General features: G+C 42.1%; 1 protein-coding gene and 1 pseudogene across 1 annotated transcript; both read left to right on the top strand.

The window, feature by feature from the left end:
• The first annotated feature begins 415 nt into the window (after nucleotides 1-415).
• Plac8l1 (PLAC8 like 1) lies at nucleotides 416-17300 on the top strand. The gene is made up of 4 exons (XM_032886038.1): nucleotides 416-658; nucleotides 7435-7571; nucleotides 15680-15816; nucleotides 17065-17300. The coding sequence occupies exons 1-4, from the start codon at nucleotides 540-542 to the stop codon at nucleotides 17203-17205; spliced, it is 534 nt and encodes a 177-aa protein (XP_032741929.1). The 5' UTR covers nucleotides 416-539; the 3' UTR covers nucleotides 17206-17300.
• LOC116884805 lies at nucleotides 11888-12756 on the top strand (annotated as a pseudogene).
• Nucleotides 17301-19982: the final 2682 nt, after the last annotated feature.

Raw genomic sequence — 19982 nt, 5'->3', positions numbered from 1 at the left:
CCCCCATTTGTAATTAGAAATATATGGTTCAAGGTTCAATACTTCTATATGTTGGGGATCGTCTGTTCTCAATCACTTTCCTTAATGGTTTTCTGATTCTTTGAAGACTTTTTTCCTTGATAAGCAGGTTGGAAGACCTTTTTCATCCTGCTTTTGGATAAATTATGGAATTGTGTCATCTTTCAGGACTGAACCACTGGTCCTGTTGATGAAGCCTTGTCTAATAGGGTAGAAAAGTGCAGCTTCTGAGACAAGAGACGTGGTGACACTAACAAGGTGAATACTTAGTAGAGTGTACCCTTTAGTACACTCCCTTCAGTCTCCCTTCAGATTAGAAAGAAACAACCCTCAGTTGGGCATGTGCTGTCTTCAAAAAAAAAAAAAAAAAGTGTCCGCCAGACTGCTATGACCTCGGGTTCCAGAATACCAAGGTAACATTCTTTTAAAGGCACACTTCCCTTTGGTTTGAATCTGAGTTTAGAGTCGGTCTCCTTATTGTCCAAGGGGAAGGATAGCCAGGAGACAAGACACTTCTAACTATGAGCTGGCTGGGACATCATTTCTCCAGGTGGTGTGAAGACATTTCCTTGCTCAGTACACACATACCACTCTTCTCACCCATGCCTTCTGAAGACGAGCATTTAATCTCCGACTTGAGGTAGGAAGTCAGGGGACTGTCTACTCAGGGTTTGCTGTTAGTTGGAACATCTAGCCAATCTCTTTGTGAAAGGGGCCAGGGAGAGAATAGTAGCTTGTGGGGAGAATGGGAGTTACCTAGTGCCATGTGTACTTGAAAAGGGGGCCACCTGCTTGGCTTGTGAAAGGAGAAGGCCCATTTGAGTTAAAGAAATGCTTCATTCTCAACTTAAAATGTCCCATCTTAGCCAAGTGGAACTTTTATTTTTGGTGTCTGCCTGTTATTTCAATCCCTTTGATATAAAAATCTCAGAGCTTCAACTTTAATTAAGAACTGAAGTAAACATGGAGGCTTGAGTAGAAGGCATGATAAATTCTCAGCACTGCAAGTTTGATTAAAGGATTAGCAGAAACTGCCCAACCTGGTGTCCTGATGTATTCAACATGAGGGGACATTCAACATTTGGTGGGGAAGGTGTCTAGCTTCTTAGAAGAGGGAGTTGGAACAGAGTGAAGCCAGAAAGAGGCACGACACAGTTTACCAATTTGACAGCATTACTAGGTAGGAGCAGATGAGACTGACTGCTGCCTCTGTCTCTGTCTCTCTGCCTCTCTCTCTCTCTCTCTCTCTCTCTCTCTCTCTCTCTCTCTCTCCATCCTTCTCTCCAGGACCACCTTCTTGCTTTTAGTACCAAAAGTTCTCTATCCTAGTAAAATATTTCTCCTGGAAAACTGAGATAGTTGGTTATCCCAACTATATTTCAAGGCATTTGGATAGTACATATATTGACTAAAAAACAAAAACAAAAACTAATAAAAACAAAACCGAAAACAAACCAACCAACCAACCAGCCAACCAACCAACCAACCAATTGACCAACAAAATAACTGATCCAGATTTCCTTACCTTCTTTGTTGCTCAGGAAAGCAAAGAATGCTCATGTTATATACTGGATGCTGACGTCTTGTTAGTGGTAGCTGCCATTAATTGTGTGCCTACCAATGCACCAAGTACATGATATTGTTGAATGCTTATGGAAACTAAGAGATAGAGTACTTAAAACACAGAAGGAGGAAGATGATGAGGCCAGAGAGGAGGTCAGTGAAGGAGTCTTTCTTAAGCAAAAAGAACTGGAATGTAGCTGAGCTATGTTTGAAGTTCAGTGGACACAAATCTTCTCTTTCTGCTTGTGAATGGACAGCTTCTTTGACTAGCATAGTTTTGTGGTCATCAGCTACATCCATCATGTCCAAGCTTGTTCCTGTTCTTCAGGGTGGCATAAGCATTATCATAGTTAGAGTTTTACTACTGTGAACAGACACCATGACCAAGGCAAGTCTTTTTTTTTTTTAAGATTTATTTATTTATTATATATAAGTACACTGTAGTTGTCTTCAGACACACCAGAAGAGGGCATCAGATCTCATTACAGATGGTTGTGAGCTACCATGTGGTTGCTGGGATTTGAACTCAGGACCTCTGGAAGAGCACTTAGTGCTCTTACCAATGAGACATCTCTCCAGCCCCCCAAGGCAAGTCTTATAAATGATAACATTTTTTAAAATTAGTTTGTCTTTTTTTTTTTTAACTTGAGTATTTTTATATACATTTCAAGTTTTATTCCTTTCCTGCTTCCAGGGCAAACATCCCCCCTAGTCCCCTCCCCTCCCTTCTTTTTTATGGGTGTTCCCTCCCCATCCTGCCCCCCATTGCCCCCTCTCCCCAACAATCTAGTTCACTGGGGGTTCAGTCTTAGCAGGACCCAGGGCTTCCCTTCCACTGGTGCTCTTACTAGGCTATTCATTGCTACCTATGAGGTCAGAGTCCAGGGTCAGTCCATGTATAGTCTTTTAGGTAGTGGCTTAGTCCCTGGAAGCTCTGGTTGCTTGACATTGTTGTACATATGGGGTCTCAAGTCCCTTCAAGCTCTCCCAGTTCTTTCTCTGATTCCTTCAACAGGGGTCCTATTCTCAGTTCAGTGGTTTGCTGCTGGCATTCGCCTCTGTATTTGCTGTATTCTGGCTGTGTCTCTCAGGAGCGATCTACATCCGGCTCCTGTCAGCCTGCACTTCTTTGCTTCATCCGTCTTGTCTAATTGGATGGCTGTATATGTATGGGCCACATGTGGGGCAGGCTCTGAATGGGTGTTCCTTCTGTGTCTGTTTTAATCTTTGCCTCTCTATTCCCTGCCAAGGGTATTCTTGTTCCCCTTTTAAAGAAGGAGTGAAGCCTTCACATTTTGATCATCCGTCTTGAGTTTCACTTGTTCTAGGCAAAATGATAACATTTAATTGGGGCTTACAGGTTCAGAGGTTCAGTCCACTATCATCAGGGTGGGAGCCTGGCAGTATCCAGGCAGGCATGGTGCAGGCAGAGCTGAGAGTTCATGTTCATTGTCATCTGAAGGAAGCCAGGAACAGACTGGGCATCCTCAGGCAGCTAAAAGTAGGGTCTCCAAGCCCACCTCCACAGTGACACACTTCCTTCAACAAGGACACACCTCCTAGTAGTGCCAGTCCTGGGCCAAGCATGTATAAACCATCACAAGCATCCCTTGGGGGACGTATACAGACAAGGTGCCCAAGAAGTTACAATAATTACTTTCGTTCATAGCAGTCCCAGAATAAGATAAGCCACCCCCTTTCTCTTGGTTTAATATTCTCTCTCTCTCTCTCCTGCTCTCTTTTGATAAGACTGATAGATAAGATTTTCGTTATGCAGACCTGGATGGTCTCAATTCTCCTGCCTTACTCTCTCAGGTACCAGATTACAGGTGTCCACTGTCATATCTAGTCATCGTTGTATTCCTAATGGGACTACTAAATGCCTGGCACATAGAAAGTGCACAGGGAGGGACTGGCATTATTTTAATCATGACAGATGAGCAGTAAGCTTAAACTGAAGCATCTTAGCCAACATCTATAAATCTAAACCTTTTAATATAAAGTCACTGAAGATTTAGAGTGTTAGAGTTCTTACTGAGTTCAAAACTAGACACACACACACACACACACACACACACACACACAGACACACACAGACACACACAGACACACACAAATAATTTTTTCCAACAAGTAAAAGTTACCATCTCAATTACTTGATTTGGAGTAGATAGAAGACTGGCTTCCTTGCTGTGATAAAAGGTGTTATGCACATAATTTTAAGATAGAAGCACAAAATTCTTGTCTACGGCTGCAAGCTGTAAATGGTTCATTTCAGAGAAAAATCTTATCCAGGTGCTCAGCCCTCAGAAACTCCTCCACTAAAATCAGAGATGATTGAAGCTCTTAGCATAATGATGGAAGTCTCACTGATAGGCATCACATTGCGAAGGAAATGCCTTGGATTGTGTAGACAGATGCAGAAAGCTTTTAGGCCGCCCTCTGCTTTTATTTCATCAGGTTCACACCTGAGAGTTATGTCCTCTACTACAGAACTGGATCACAGTTCAAGTTGCATAATTTAGCTCGCAGGAGCTAGATTTGAGAAAGGCTCCAATACAATAGAAGAGACAGTGCATCTATTTGATCCAATCAGCAAATATTTATCGTGTATGCACTCAGTTTCAGAGTAGTGTGCTGGATGCTGGGCACGCAAAGAGGAACAACAGCATGCACCCCCTGGCAACAAGGAGCTCAGATGGAAGGAGGTGGAATAGAACCTGTGTGAAAGCGAATTCTTCAGGACCAGTTTCAGATGTTCATCAGTGGCTATGACGAAACCAAACCAAACCAAACCAAACTAAACCAAACCACCCCCCCAAACCAAACCAAATCAAACCACCCCAAACCAAACCAAACCAAGCCCTGGGTCAGGTGGAATTAATGAGAACTAATTCATTCTGTTCTACAGGCTAGCATTCCAGGCTTGAGGGAGGGAGTACGACTGGTCTTCGAGGGCTCTCCTGGCTCAAAGGGTGCTTTGCTTTCTTGGTCTTTCCTTTATATGGGCGGAGACCTCTCCCTTCATCAGTCCCGTTAGCTTAGGATTCCATCCTTCTGATCCTTTTAACTTCCTTCCTGTGAGTCTATGAATCATCTCCACATACAGCCATCCCGGGGGCTGGGTCTCACTATGCATTTCGCTGTACTTGTCAATCCACAGAGATAACTCCTAACTTCAGAACAAACATGAACACATACACATGACACATTTTCTCTCTTCCCAGGCATCTGAGAAGAAAATGAAAGGCTCTTTTACAAGTTTGGCTTGATATTATCTGATTACATGCAGCTAATTAGCCACTGGCTTCTGTTTTTCAGCAGCAATACCTCTGGGAATTTTTGAGAAACAAGAAACTTAAATGTATCTTTAAATGTTATAAACTATTTGTGAGTTAGACTGCGTGTGGTAGCATAAGCCATCACTCTGTAGGCAGAGGCAGATTCATCTCTGTGAGTTCTAGGCCAGCCAGGACTACATAGTGAGACCCTGACTCAAAAACGAAAACAGGACTCTAGAGAGGGCTCAGAGGTTAAGAGCACTGACTGCTCTTCCAGAGGTCCTGAGTTCAATTCCCAGCAACTGTATCTGTAGTGTGGCTCACAACCATCTATAATGGGATCTGATGCCCTCTTCTGGCACTCAGGTGTACACGCAGATAGAACATTCGTTCATACAGATAAAATAAAAAAAAAATCTTAAAAAAACACTAAAAAAACCCAAAACCCAAAACAAAACCAAAAACACACCAAACAACAAAATTCATGAGTTCTATTTGACAATGACATGGACATAAAGGTAACTTTCAATGTTTGATTTAGCATTGATTTATGTTTTATACTTTTTTCTGAGTCTCAAGGACATATAGAATCTTAAATTGCTAATGAGACCTTAAGTATTCTCTGTAATACCTAGCAGATAAAAGCATGAGGGATGCTCTGGGGGCCCACTGACAGTTCTGAGCTGTTTTCCAGTGTAGGATCCTGGATCTCACTGGATCACTGAACTTGATGTATTCCAAGCATCCTCCCTTCTTGTCTCCCTCCTGTTCGGTTTCCTTGCCATTCCTGTCACATGGACATCACCTAGCTGGTGAAGACTTGGAACCTGTTGGAGTCACCAATGGCCTCCAGACCCACCGCATGAGGCATCAGGTGCTAGCAGAAGGCTGGCTTAAGATTTACGTGGAAACCTGTTGTGGTACTGACTTCTGGACTTCTTTGGAGACTGCAGTTGGTCTGGGGCGAGACTTTGGAATTTGTTTCAATAAACATTACCTATTTGGTAATGCTTTGGCTTTGTCACTTTGTCACATCTTGTCACTGTGACAGGATGCATGAAATAAACAACTGAAAGGGAGACTGATGCATTTTGGCTTACAGTTACAGAGATTTCAACCCATATTATTTTAGCTCCATTGCTTATGGGCCCATGTTGAGGTCATATGATGGGACTGTATGAAGGAAGATAATGTGTACATTAAGGTAGATAGGAAGCAGGGAGGGAGGAAAGAGTGGCCCCAGGACCCCTACAAAGGCAACTTTTAGGGTCATGATCCCAATGAAGCACATCTTCCAAATAGCCTTACTGCCTAGGGTTTTCCAGAACCTCTCCAAATCATACTGCCAACTTTGACACAGTCTGTAGGGGACATTTTCTGTTCCACTCTAGCAGGTGGTATTGGCGTGATGGGAGAAGACATATCATGACATCATATCCTCTCGGTGAATTTATTGGTCTAAGTCTGAAGGTCTCTCTAGGGTAATACAAATTATGATTGTTCATATGTCTTTCACTTTCAGTCCTAGGCCATCTAGAACTTGGTGACCCACTGCAACAATGGTTCCTGGGGAAACAGTATTGTCTTGTTTATTTTGTTGTAAATGAGAGGCAGGATCCTTCCTTAGTTTTCCAAAGCAGATTAGCGATCAGGTGCAAACACTTCATGGGGCTTGACTAAGAGAGGCACCTAACAGGAAAATGACAACACCACAGACTCAGACTCATTCCAGGCCCCAAGCTGACTCCACACTGACCCGACTTTCCCATGAGGCATCAGGGAAAAGCAGCTTAACTTTATCAAGTGACACCTGACTGGTGCCATTTTCCTGGCTGAAATCCAGGCAAATCTTTCCATCTCAGAAGCAGGAGGGAGGTTTTTTTTCCTCTTCCCCACACTGTTGGAGCCTAGTCCCTTGAACATTCATTTCCTAATTTAAAATTACAGAAAGTGGAACTATCCATCCCTTTCAGGGAAAATCAACTCCAAGTTAAACTTAGTGATGCAGTTGTGGGACATTCTGCATGGGTGCCATCCACGCGTGGACTCCAGTGGCCTTGCTCAGGCTTCCAGGTGTTCACTTAGTCATCCTCTCTGCAATCAAGGCGCATCATTATTGGGCTATAGCTTACATCATCGTGCAATGCTCCCTCTGGAGACAGTACACTAACAATAGGCTTCCCACTTAGAAAATAAGTCTCATCAGATAGTTTACCCATCTGAACTAACAGGATAGTAGAGAGCTTAAACCACTTAGCTGAGGTCATGTCACCATGGAAGGGCATGCTGGGATCTGATCTGATGTCTTTGTTTCAAGTTTATGAATTTAGCTACCATGAAATTCTGGCAAACAGTGGTAGATTGAACTTGAGTGACAGGTTGATTCTTAATGGAACCCCCCACCCCAAAAAAAAATGCTGAAAGAGCAAGATGGTAGCATCAGCCTGGATTAAGAATCGGAGGCTCTCAGCACCATGGGCTCTGATCTCCTTTTTATTGTCCTGTCTTGATTAATGGTTATCATTCTGCAGCATCTTTGTTGACTAGTTAACCATCATCCTTGACTCTCCAGGAGCCATGTGCCAGCTCATGTCGTGGTGAAGCAGCCAATCCGTGGAGCCAGTGGCAGGACCACAGTCACAGCTATTGTTCAGACTGGTGGGGACTGGAGCACCGGCCTCTTCAGTGTCTGCAGAGACAGGAAAATCTGTACGGGTTTCCTTTTCACTTAAGCATCTCTTTACCACCTGCCCCCTCCCCCAACTTCCCCCACTCCACCCCTAAGTCCACCCATCCCCCCAATCCTGAGGAAAAGCTACCCCAGCTCAAGGTCAAAAAGTAAATGATTTCTGAAAAGCTCAACTAGTCTAGTGTCTCAAGCCTACTCCTCAGTTGAAAAACAAAACAAAACGTGCTTTTCAGCAGTATAGATCTATTCATAGGATAAGTGTGGTATTTAAAAAAAATTTAATGATAAAATCCATTGTTGACAAAGATACATAATATAGCTTCTTCCCTCATCCACTATTGACCTGATAACTACATTTCTAGGAGCTTAGTCTAATGAAATAAATTGTCTGCAAAGTTTACCAGGAACATTAAAACTGCAGCACTGGTTACTGTAGCAACGCTTAGAGGTATACATATCACATCCATCTACTGATTATTATACAGCTATGGAAAGTCATGTAGGAGAGTGACATTTAAGGGTAAAAAGGTAGTTTGTATACTTTTATTTTTACTCATTTATTATTTCCGGAAAGGGTCTCACAATGTTTCCCTGGTGGTCTGGAACTCATAGAGAGCCCTCTGCCTCTGCCTCCTGAGTGCTGGGATTGAGGGTGCATGGTTCCACACCTGGCTTACATGTGGTTTTGGATTCAAGAAGCCAAGTGAGTACCAAACCCTGTTCACTAGGCTGCATCTGGAGGCAGTGAAAGCATTTAGAAATAAAGTATACAAGGATATGAATATAAGTATTTACAGCAGATGTCTCCCGATGGCAGGCTGACAAATGTTTCAGTCTTTATTATCTCTTGAATATCTTCATGAAGATTATGTATCACTCTTATAACAACAAGAACGATCTGAAAGGAAACTCCCTTTGTTGACTGAGCTCTTTTCTGGCCCTTGTCCAGTTGTCAAGAGGTTCTCCTCTCATGACTGACCTTTGACCTAGAGACAAGGCACACTCAGTATCTCAGCTGCTGTGTATCAGGGTTCCCAGAACTCGTGAGTTGCAAGCACTGTGTCCTGCTTTCTGTTCACCTTGTTCTTCCCAGAGACAGCTACTCTAACACTGAGAGTCCAGATAGAGTACACATACATAGAAGGCAACGGAAAGTTTTAAAAGAAAATATACTTTAAAATTTAAAAGCACCATTTATAAAACAGAAAAAATATGAAGGATGAATAGTTATACCCCTTGGATATTTTGACACATCCCTCCTACTCACAGATTTCTTTACTTATGTGTGCACATAATTTTCACAAATGGAAGGACTGTAAATACCCATTACTTTGCATATGTTTAGGTTGTGAACACCACAGAAGCACATCTGGAGCTAATTTCTTAAATTACTTTATGGATCCCCTTGTACCATAGTTTATTTATGCAGAAACCCCTGTTGGTGAACATTTATGTGGTTTATTCAAACCAATGCTGTGTGAATATGCTTATTCAGATGTTATTTTTGCATGGCATGAAGATTTCTGTCTTGGGTAATAGCTAACGGGTAAATTTGCTGACCAAACAGAATATGTCTCTTTAAATCATGGTGTTGCCTAGTGGCTTTCTTCTGGAAGGTGAACTGCTAATTCACACTTTCACTGGCAAAGCATGAACATCCTCTGTTCCTCTCTAAAGTGTCGTATTATTGGAAGGTTCAATTCCTTTGGAATAACTGAACTGAAATGTGGTGTACTCAAGTTTCCACCTACTTTATGACTTTGCTCTCTGGGCCTCCACACCACAGCTTCTTGTCTTTGTCTTGACTTGCCTGTGAAGTAGAAGGATATCATTCTATATACAGGAGAAGAGACTAGGCCGGGGCTAAGGTAGACTAAGGGAGCTGGTGTAATCACTAAACTTGTAGGTATAAAGAAAGAGGCTGAATGTATGCCACAAATCCCTACTGACCTTGAACTCTGTTAAAGAAGACAATATATGACTAATAACCCATTGATACACTCACCTTATATACATGAGGTTTTACAGAAAAAGGACCCATGTCTCTTTATAAAACAAATTTCTACTTGTAAACAAGAGCAAAAACAAAAAATCAATTTGGAACATTTCCCTCCAGGTTTTTTTCCTCTATGTTTACCTGTGTATCCATTAGCAATGTATACTATTGCTTTGTAACTCTTTAAGCAAAGCATAAATGATATCAAGCTGTACCTATTATGCAATTTGATTTTTTAAAAATTCATATTGGTCTTAGAGACTTAGCCATGTTGGTATTTAATTGATCTTTTACTACATCCTTTTAGAAAAAAGCTTATGTGTGTGAGCAGTGTGTGTGCAGGTGTGTGTAGCAGTGTGCATGGGCATCTGATATCTTCTTTTATCATGCACCTCTTTATTCCCTTGAGACTGGGTCTCTCATAGAACCTAGAACTTGGCTGGCAGCTATTAAGCTCCAGCACACCTGTCTCTGTCTTCCACAGTCCTGGTGTTTCAGGTATGTACGCTGCTTGTTACGTGGGTGCTAGGGTCCACCTCAGGTCCTCATGATTGCACAACTATTGCTTAACCACTGAGCCATCTCTCCAGTCCTTTTGCCGCATTCTTAGTGGTTCTACACTCATATTTTATTTGGTCTTTGGCCCACTGACATACACTTACAATTTAAAATTTTATGATACAGACAGTGCTGCAGCGACTATCCTTGTAGGTCCCCTTGTGTGCAGTTGAATTGCATGACTCTATGTGCTGATAAGTGAAATTATTCATCCCTAAAAGGTTTTGAATCTTACTAGACTGAGCAAAGTTATCATCTAATGTGATCAGGCCAGTTTCCATATCCATATATTGTTACTTATGTCCCCAAGTATATATTAAAAAGGGGAATTCTTGTGAGGAGCAAGGGGCTTCTGATAGCATTAATATGCCTTCCTAATGACATTACTGTTGGCCATTGGTATTTCCTTTTCAGCATGCTACCCACTCATGTACTATGCTGTTTCTTTTTCTCCTGTCTTCTTTTATGAATGATTTATAAGAGTCCCTTCCATGTTCTACATGCTAACCCTGTTCTCAGATATCACTGCAAAGCCTCCCCCTTCCTTCTATTCTTGTACATCTCTTTTTGGGGTCTAGCCTAAGCCTCCTCATCTCCAACCACACTCCTCACCAGGCAGAGCAGTGACACTTGACCTACAGGCTTCTTCCAAATGGATTCACATGAGGTCAGACCACCCTGTGGCATAAATATAGTGATGATGAGCATCCTGCCCTGGAATACACAAATCCACATGTGCTATGGCAGAATGGCAAGGTAAAGCATGAGAACATATGGACATATATGTAATAGTAGGGGTCTTGTCTCTGCCCTTCCCTAACAATGTTATAAACATAAGGGGGAATTGCTCAATTCTTCTGGAGATTAGGTGAACGAATTATAAAATGGGTATAGAAAGAGGACCTATTTTATTCATCGGTTGGTTTTCTGAGATAGGGTCTTAGTAAGAACAGGCCATCTAACAATTTTCTACACAGCACAGGCTGTTTTTGAACTCATGAACCCATTGTCTGATATCCTATTGCCCAAGTGCTGCAGTTGTGGAGCGAGCTATCACGTAGGCCTTAAAAGTGCCTAGTTTGTATGATTATTACAAAGATTAAGTGAAGTGATATGTACAAAATGTTTTCCGTGAGAGCTTGGCTAATTTTCCGTGAAGATTAGCTATTGTGGAATAAAACTTTGGGATTCATATATTTTTTCTATAAACCACAGCTGAACTCTATTTAAAAGTGATTGAATTTGAGTATTGTGGTTTGGATGAGGATGTCCCCCATAGGCTCATATGTTTGAATGTTTGGCACGTCATTTGGTAGAATTTTTGGGAAGGATTGGAGGTGTGGCTTTGTTGGAAGAAGAGTTACTGTTTTTTTAGGGGTATGAGCTTTGAGGTTTCAAAAATCCACATCATTCCCAGTTAGCTCCCTCTCTGCCTCTTATTTGTGGGTCAGACATAAGCTCTCAGATACTGCTCTAGTTCCATGTCTGTCTGTCTACCCCTGTGCTCTCTACCGTGTTAAATAAGGACTTTAACATTCTAGAACATGAGACCTCAAATTAAATGCTTTCTTTTATAAGTTACCGAGGTCATAATGTTTTATCACCTCAGTAGAAAAGTAAGACAAATATCTAAAAAGCACACTTACATAGCATGACTTTCTGACAGAAAGATTAATAATAATAAATTTTTAAAAAGCAGATTTTCTTTTCTGTGCTGCTCAGGGATAGGTCCATACAGCATCATTCTTGATTCCCCATGTAACTTAAAGGGAAACTTACACAATGTCTGGAGCCCTTGATGTCCTGCAGATGAAGGAGAAGAATGTTCTCAAATTCTTTGCTGCAGAAACCCACTTAGGTGGCACCAACCTTGACTTTCAGATGGAGCAGTACATCTATAAAAGGAAAAGTGACTGAATCTACATCATAAAACTGAAGAGGACCTGGGAGAAGCTGTTACTTGTCTCATTATTGTTGCCATTGAGAACCCTGCTGATGTCACTGTCATCTCCAGGACCACTGGCCAGCGAGCTGTGCTGAAGTTTGCTGCTGCTGCTGGAGCCACACCCATTGCTGGTATTTCACACCTTGGATCTTCCTAACCAGATCCAAGCTGCCTTCAGGGAGCCACAGCTTCTAGTGGTGACAGATTCCAGGGCTGTTCCCCAGCCCCTCATGGTAGCCTCTTATGTCAGCCTGCCCACCATTGCTCGGTGTAACACAGATTCTTCCCTGCGCTATGTGGACATTGCCATACCATGCAAGGGAGCTCACTCAGTGGGTCTGATGTGGATGCTGGCCCGGGAAGTTCTCCGCATTCGAGATACTATTTCCCAAGAGCACCCATGAGAGGTTATGCCTGATCTTCATTTCCACAGAGACCCAGAGGAGGTTGAGAAGGAGGAGCGACTGCTGCTGAGAAGGCTGTGACCAAGGAGGAATTTCAGGGCAACAGAACCGCACCAGCTCCTGAGTTCAGTACTGTTCAGCCTGAGGTGACTGACTGGTCTGAGGGTGTGCAGATGCCCTCTGTGCCCATCCAGAAGTTCCCCACACAAGACTGGAGTGCGCAGCCAGCCGCTGAGGACTGGTCAGCAGCCCCCACAGTACAGACCACCAAATGGGTTGGAGCTGCCACTAAGCGGGCCTGAGCTTCCCTGCAGACACCTGAGCAGAGGGAAAAGGTGGAAAGAAAAGAAAGTTCCTAAAATCTGAAAAAACAAAACAACCGCCCGCCCCAGCAGCTTCTGGGTCCTCACAATGAGGCCCAGAAGTACTAAGGCATAATGAGCTTTACGGTGTGCTTACAGCTTAGAGACGTGTAAACAGAATCGATCAGGTGCTTAATTTGTCAGCTTTACAATTAAGCAAATTTTAATTAATTGCCTTATTTGTGGGAGTTTGCAGTATTTCATAATCTTCACCGAACGTGCCATTGATTTCAAATTGCCCTAATTCAAGGTTGCTGACGCTAGGAGCCCTCTGTTCTCGCTGTAAATCTTGCTAGTTTCTTTGTTGTTCAGACTAGTTGTCAGTAGAAAGTTGAGTCTCCTCATGTGCTTGGAGATTATTTTTCATTGCTGGGGACTGATCCTTGTCTATTCTACAAACACACTACCACAGATCCCTATCTCCAGTTGGGATTTTTTTTTTTAAAAATTCAGATTAAAATGTCTCAGAATGGGGTTGGGGATTTAGCTCAGTGGTAGAGCGCTTGCCTAGCAAGCTCAAGGCCCTGGGTTCGGTCCTCAGCTCCAAAAAAAAAAAAAAAAAAAAAAAAAAGTCTCAGAATTACTTGAAGCTACACTCAGTTTGCTCTCAGCTACATGGTTCCTACCATACCTTTGTTTCTGGTGCACCAGAAGCTGCAGTGACTAACACTGTACACAGGCTACCATGGCTCAAATAAAAACTCCGACGATAGTAAACGATGGTGATGATGTCAAGTCATCAGAAGTCTCGGACGTTGTTGGAGGGGATATGAAATGGTCCAAATGCTTTGGATGATTGTTCATCTATATTTGTAGAATTAAACATGTGTATTTATAAGAAACTACCCAAATAAAAGGAAACATATATCCTAATATAGAATTAGAGGTATGACCATATAAAGACTTAAATGTCCATATAAACGCATACATACACATAAAGCATAGTGGTATTAATATAAAAAGTGGAGCTATAAAATGTCAATTAGTGGGAGAATAGATCAATAATTTGTAGATTATCATACAGTAAAATGCTATTTATCCAACAACAAAAACTATAGATTCATTTAACATGAGTAAATTTAAAACAAAACAAAAACAACCCCCCCCCCAAATACTTGATACCATACAAAACCAAAATAGTTATAAAAGTAACTGTGATTCCCTTGAGATGAGAGATGAGAGGGGGCAAAACTTACTTATGGGGATAAAAGTCACGGGTGGGAAGGATGGGATTTACTGCGTAGAAACATGACGAACACTGGGGGAGAGCAACGATCCATGTTTCCTGATGCATAGGTGAACACAATTATTAAACTCAAAGTGAACACTTAAGGTTTGTTCACTTGTTTGGTTTTTTTTTTTTTTTTTCTTTTTTTTCGGAGCTGGGGACTGAGCCCAGGGCCTTGCGCTTGCTGGGCAAGCACTCTACCACTGAACTAAATCCCCAACCCCAGGTATGTTCACTCGTGAATCGAGAATTACTCTTGCTTAGGATGTGTGCTGAATAGTTTTATGCCAACCTGACACAAGCTAAAGTCTCTAAGAAAGGAACCTCAATTAAGAAAATACCTTTGTAAGATGGGGCTGTAGACACAAGCTTGTAGGGCATTTTCTTAATTAGTAATTAATGGGAGAGGGTCCAGCACATTGTAGGTGAGACCATCCCTTGGCTGGTGGCCCTGGGTTCTATAAGAAGGCAGGCTGAACAAGCCAGGGAAAACAAGCCTGTAAGCAGCACCCCTCCATGGGTTCTGCATCAGCAGCAGCTCCTGTCTCCAAGTTCCTGCCCTGCTTGAGTTTCCATTCTGACTTCAATGATGAACAGTTATTTGAAAGCATAAGCCAAAGACTCTCCCCCCAAGTTGCTTTGGTCATGGTGTTTCATCACAGTGGTGATAACCACGACTAAGACAATGTTTCCAAAGACTGGTCATCGTGGCATTCTTGATGGTTCATAGTCTCCACTATTTGAAATCACCATGGTTCTCATCTTGTGATGTTAGATGATGTAACGTCCAAACTGCAGATCGGGATCTCTTAACCTGTGACTCATTAATAGTTTTCAGTGGCTCTGTGAATGCCATGACAGGGAATGCACAGTTTGCCTGCCCATGTGTGAGTACTTCCATTTTCCCTCTGAACAAGTTCACAACAGCTGTTATATTCTCAAAAGGCTCTGTGGCCTCAAACATCTTTAGAATAGAATTCCTGTTAGAGAGTCCGTTTAGGCTGTGTAGCAACCCATATCAATAGTTAACAGCCAATGAACTAATAAGTGGAAACTGTTTCCAGTCAACACTCATGGGTCTGATCACCTAATAGTTTACAGATTAAAATGGAAAATGTCAGTGGCTCTGTGAAGCTAACAAAAAATTAGAATAACCTCTGACCCAAGAAATAGAATAAAATCCTGGTAAAAATAGGAAATAGTCAGTGTACACCCAAAAGATTTTCTGTCATTATTATAGAAAGGGATGTCTGTTTTTCAAGAATATTCTAGTATTCTTGAATTCTAGTATTCGTGTTAAATACTGAAATTGGAAGAACATAAGAAGCATTAATTATTTCAAAAATTACCATTTTTGACAAGGGAGTAAAAGCCAGTTGCCATAATCCATGCTAACAGAATTGTGTCTGGTTCAGCTTTGGCAATATTCAACAAAGAACTCAATTCAGCTGTGGGTAGGTAATGGCGATTTTCTAACTCCGAGTTTTGAGAATTATTTATCCATTCCCTGTCCCTGGCTGTGGGTAGACAAGGCGGTGTTGAAATTGATGGCACAGGGTTGTGAATCTATTTAAGATATGAAGTTGTTCCCCAAATATCTGAGAATGCTGGTTTACTTTTATGTGCAATTGACAGGTTTCTGGGGTCTGTTTTGTCCCATGTGTCTTGAGTGTGACATTGCCAGGCATTATGGAGAGTGTCTCTGTTGGCCACTGTTACCAGGGTCCTCCTTTGCATTGAGAATTGGCACCAGAGAAAGACATAAGATACAGGTAAGGGTAATTGAGGTATGTATGAATCTCAATCTTCATGAAAATTTGGATGCTTTTCAAACCTATGATTTCCCAAAGTGATGGGGGAAGGGAGAGAGAGAGAGAGAGAGAGAGAGAGAGAGAGAGAGAGAGAGAGAGAGGGAGGTGTATTGATGAAGATGGCTACCAATTTTAATTTCATACTTAATGGAAAACTGTGGGGGAAGAAAGTTCTGATTTCATTATTTACTAGGAGTTATTATTTAACTAAAACGCTGTATAGTAAGGGATGTTTCCTAGAAGAAATTATAACGAAGACTGTTGGTCAGCAGGCTTGGTCAAACTGTTGGCCAATTTATACTTCTGAGATGTGCTTTGATGCATAGAAATAGGTTATAGCTGTTCTCCCTGCCCATCTACAAAAATAAAACCACACATATGTCTCTTATTACTTCACGACAGGACAGATGGAATAAAACTTTATTTGGAGGATACACTCGTGAGGTCTGACTTAACGTGTAGCCTGTGTGGCACATGGAGACTTTACTTATAAGGTTCTCTGGGGTCTTTATCTTTCAGTAGATCCAAGATGCACAGACACAGATGGTCTTCAAAAAGGAACCTTTTGTGTTGGGCACAGACACAGATGCAGACAGACAGACAGACTGACTGACTCTCACACATAAATCTAGGTATTTTGTGGGATGCTCTCTAAAATATATTTTTACATTAAAAAAACAAGACATAGACTTACATAACTATTCAAATAAAAGGAATATACACATACATGCATGCATGCATACACACACACACACACACACACACACACACACACACACACACACACACACACTTGTACTGGCAAAGTTTGCCTGGAAATGTAACCAATGATTGTCTCCATGCAGGTAGTTGGATGACTAGGGCCAGCTCTGGGGGAAGGGAAGGGAGGTTTATTTTTTACTTCCCATCCCTTTTTACAATGGGTATTTGGGGCCATTTTAAGTTGTTATCTACTACAAAATGTTAAGTATAACGAGTCTAAGAGACACTATAATGAAAAATAGGAGATTTCAGTAAGAGGCACATATCAAGATTGAAGGGGCATGACTGTGAACTGTAGTTCTTGACCAGTCTCTGCTGGATACTTGGGCCACCTAGTGTCCGAAGTGTTAAGTGTCTTGGTGTCTTGGAAGCAGAGGGTGGGATGGGCCAACATTACACAGGTTCTTAGAGACAGAAACGGTCCTATATAATTTGCTCTTGCCCTAGGGGACCCTCTGTGAAGACTGGGTGATGGTGCATTGCTGCTGGCCTTTCTCCATCTGTCAGGTGGCCCGAGAACTTAAGATGAGAACCTCTCAACTCTACGAAATCTGTGAAGTCCCCGAACTCAAGGACACCCTGGTCTGATAGTTCCTCCTCCTCCCCCCCACTCTCCTACACCTTCCTCCCAAAGTCGTCTCAAAAAGATTGTTCTTTTGTTTGTTTTGTTTTCCATAGGTTTTCACTGGACTAGGAGAATAAATGATTTGCTCACTAGTGTATCTACTGTGTTATGATTTCACTGAGGTCTTTAGTATTTTCTGACTTTGCTATTTCAGTCCAGCCATGCACAGTGCCTTCTCCAGGTGAGTGATGTGTGCTCCCATCCCATGGGTTTTGGGAAGTTGACTTTTCTCTAGTGCCATCCTTTTACTTTTATTCTTTTGTTTTTTTTTTTTTAAATTGTGTATTTTGTCTTGAGTGTGCATGTGTGCGTGCGTGCGTGCGTCAGTGTGTGTGTGTGTGTGTGTGTGTGTGTGTGTGTGTGTGTGTGTGTGTTTGCACCATGTGCATGCTAATGCCACAGACTTCCTGGAACTGAAGTTACAGACAATTGTGAGCTTCCATATGGATGTTGCAAGTTGAACTTGGCTCCTTTAGAGAAGCAGCCAGTGCTCAGCCATTTCTCCAGATGCCATTCTTTCTATAAGAGGTGCCTGTGCAGCTGGAAAAATTACTCTGTATCTATTGTAACAACCCACTTTCCTCAATGTATCAGTGACAGGTGGGCATGATTAACTAAGCACCATCATCTTTGAAACAGTGAGTCACTGCCCTTCCTCTGATCCAAAACACTCATCATAGTTGCACAAGAAGAAATTCTGAAGTTCATGGTGGTCTTGAACTCTTCTTCAACACTTGTAGTATCTTTACTCTAGGCTCAAAATCACAATTGGGCAAAACTTGTGGGTTAAATTGTGCTTTCTGTTTTTCCTACACTCCACGAAAATGTGTTGCAACCCAACCTCTGGTATCTGTGAAGGAGATCTTATCTGGAAACAGTCTTTGCAAACATGATGAAATTAAGATGTCAATAGGGCAGGACCTAATGCGGCATGGTAATAGGTGACCTTTAAAGAAAATGTAGAGGCAGAGACACACAGGATGGTTATGGGAAGATGGGTGGAGATTGGAGTGATGATGTCATCAGGCAAAGACTGCTTAGGGACGCTGAAGCTGGAAGAGGAAAGGGAGAACCCTCCCCTCAGAGTTTTGAAGAGAACATGGTCCTGCCAATATTTTGCTTTTGGACTTTAGCTTCTAGAAAAGCGATAGAATAAGTCTCTGTTGTTTTAAGACACCAAGTTTGTGGCAATTTATAAAACAGCCCTAGGAAGCTAGTACAGCAGCCACCTACCTCTCGAAGTGAGTATGCCCTCCATCCAGGTCTTGCCAGGTCAAGGGCACATGGCTGAAGAGCCTGGATGTCTTTAATTGTGCATCTGTAGGCAGTTTGCTACCTCCGGTATCTCAGTTCCTCATGGTTAAAGGAGTGGTGGCAGCACCAATCTTATAGGGATGCGAGGTTGTGACAAGTCAAGCCACTGTGCTGAGTGCTGAGTATCAAGGACTTAGTAAGTGCACTCTTGATATTTTATATTTGTAGTAAATTTACTAGTGTTCTATTTACCATTGGCATATAAAGTTAACTGCTGATGTAAAGTTTCCTTTAAAATTAAAAAAAAAATCTTATGTGTATGGGTGCTTTTCCTGCACGTACCTCTGTGCACCGTTTGCATGCATGATGCCTACAGAGACTAGAAGACCCATCAGATCCCCCAGGAATAGAGTTATGGTTGGTTGTGAGCCACCATGTGAGTACTGGGAAATGAACCTTGGTCCTCTGTAAGAGTGGCCAACGCCTTTAACTGCTGAGCCCTCTCTCCAGACCTGTAGAGTTTCTTTTAAAATTAAATTCTAGATGAAAATTGAGTCAGTTAAATAGGAATGGTAGCTGACATCTACAATCCCAGCACTTGGGGGATTGAGGCAGGAGAGTGGCCATTATTCAAAATAAAATAAGTCCCTAGGACGCCTGGTATGTAGATGTAGCAAACAAGCTGAAGGGGTAAAAACTATTCAAAAAAAAATTGTGTTTACTGTTATCATTGTGTGCTGTGTTGTGTATTTACTCACAGTGCTTGTGTGCCGTGGAGTGCATTTGGAGATCAGAGGGCAACTTCTGGGAGTCAGTTTTCTCCTCTTACCATGGGTGACAGGGATCGAACTCAAATCCTCAGGCTTGCACAGCAAGTGTCATTATTGACTGAGCCATCTCAACGGCCCAACTTTAACATGTTAAAAGTGTTTTGCATATTCTGAGCTACTCAGTCCTCAACATTTCTTCCTGATGAACACTTCATAGAAGAGGTCTGAGCCCCGGAAATGCAAGTGACCTTCTCAAGGCCCTCCATGTTGTTTGCAGAGGAGAATTCAACATGGTCAGCCTTGCCAATGTTACTTGTTCCTGTCTGGGTCCCTAATCATTTCTACACACACACACACACACACACACACACACACACACACACACACACACACTCTTTTGAATGCTCAAAGCAGTTGCTAGGAGCTAGACTTCTTGAGAAAAAAATTAAATACTCCATGCTGATATTTACATTGTGATCAATTAACAACAGAAAAAAAAAAGCAGGCCTGATTGATAAGATGGTTAAATGAAGATAAATCTGGTTTTATTGTCTTGTGTTAAAACACATATTAGGCGTCACAGGCTCAAATTGGCAACAATACTTCATCTTGGTGAGGAAGCCTGGAGGTAATTCTGCCCTTTCACAATGGACCCTGTCTGAGGGAAGCAAAGATGGAGGCCCATGTATGAGACTCTGGCCCAGGCTGCCTCTCTG

The sequence above is a fragment of the Rattus rattus genome, chromosome 15, assembly GCF_011064425.1.
Source record: "Rattus rattus isolate New Zealand chromosome 15, Rrattus_CSIRO_v1, whole genome shotgun sequence".
NCBI lineage: Eukaryota > Metazoa > Chordata > Mammalia > Rodentia > Muridae > Rattus > Rattus rattus.
Note: the sequence above shows the minus strand (reverse complement) of the source record. Positions and strands in the feature narration are given on the sequence as shown.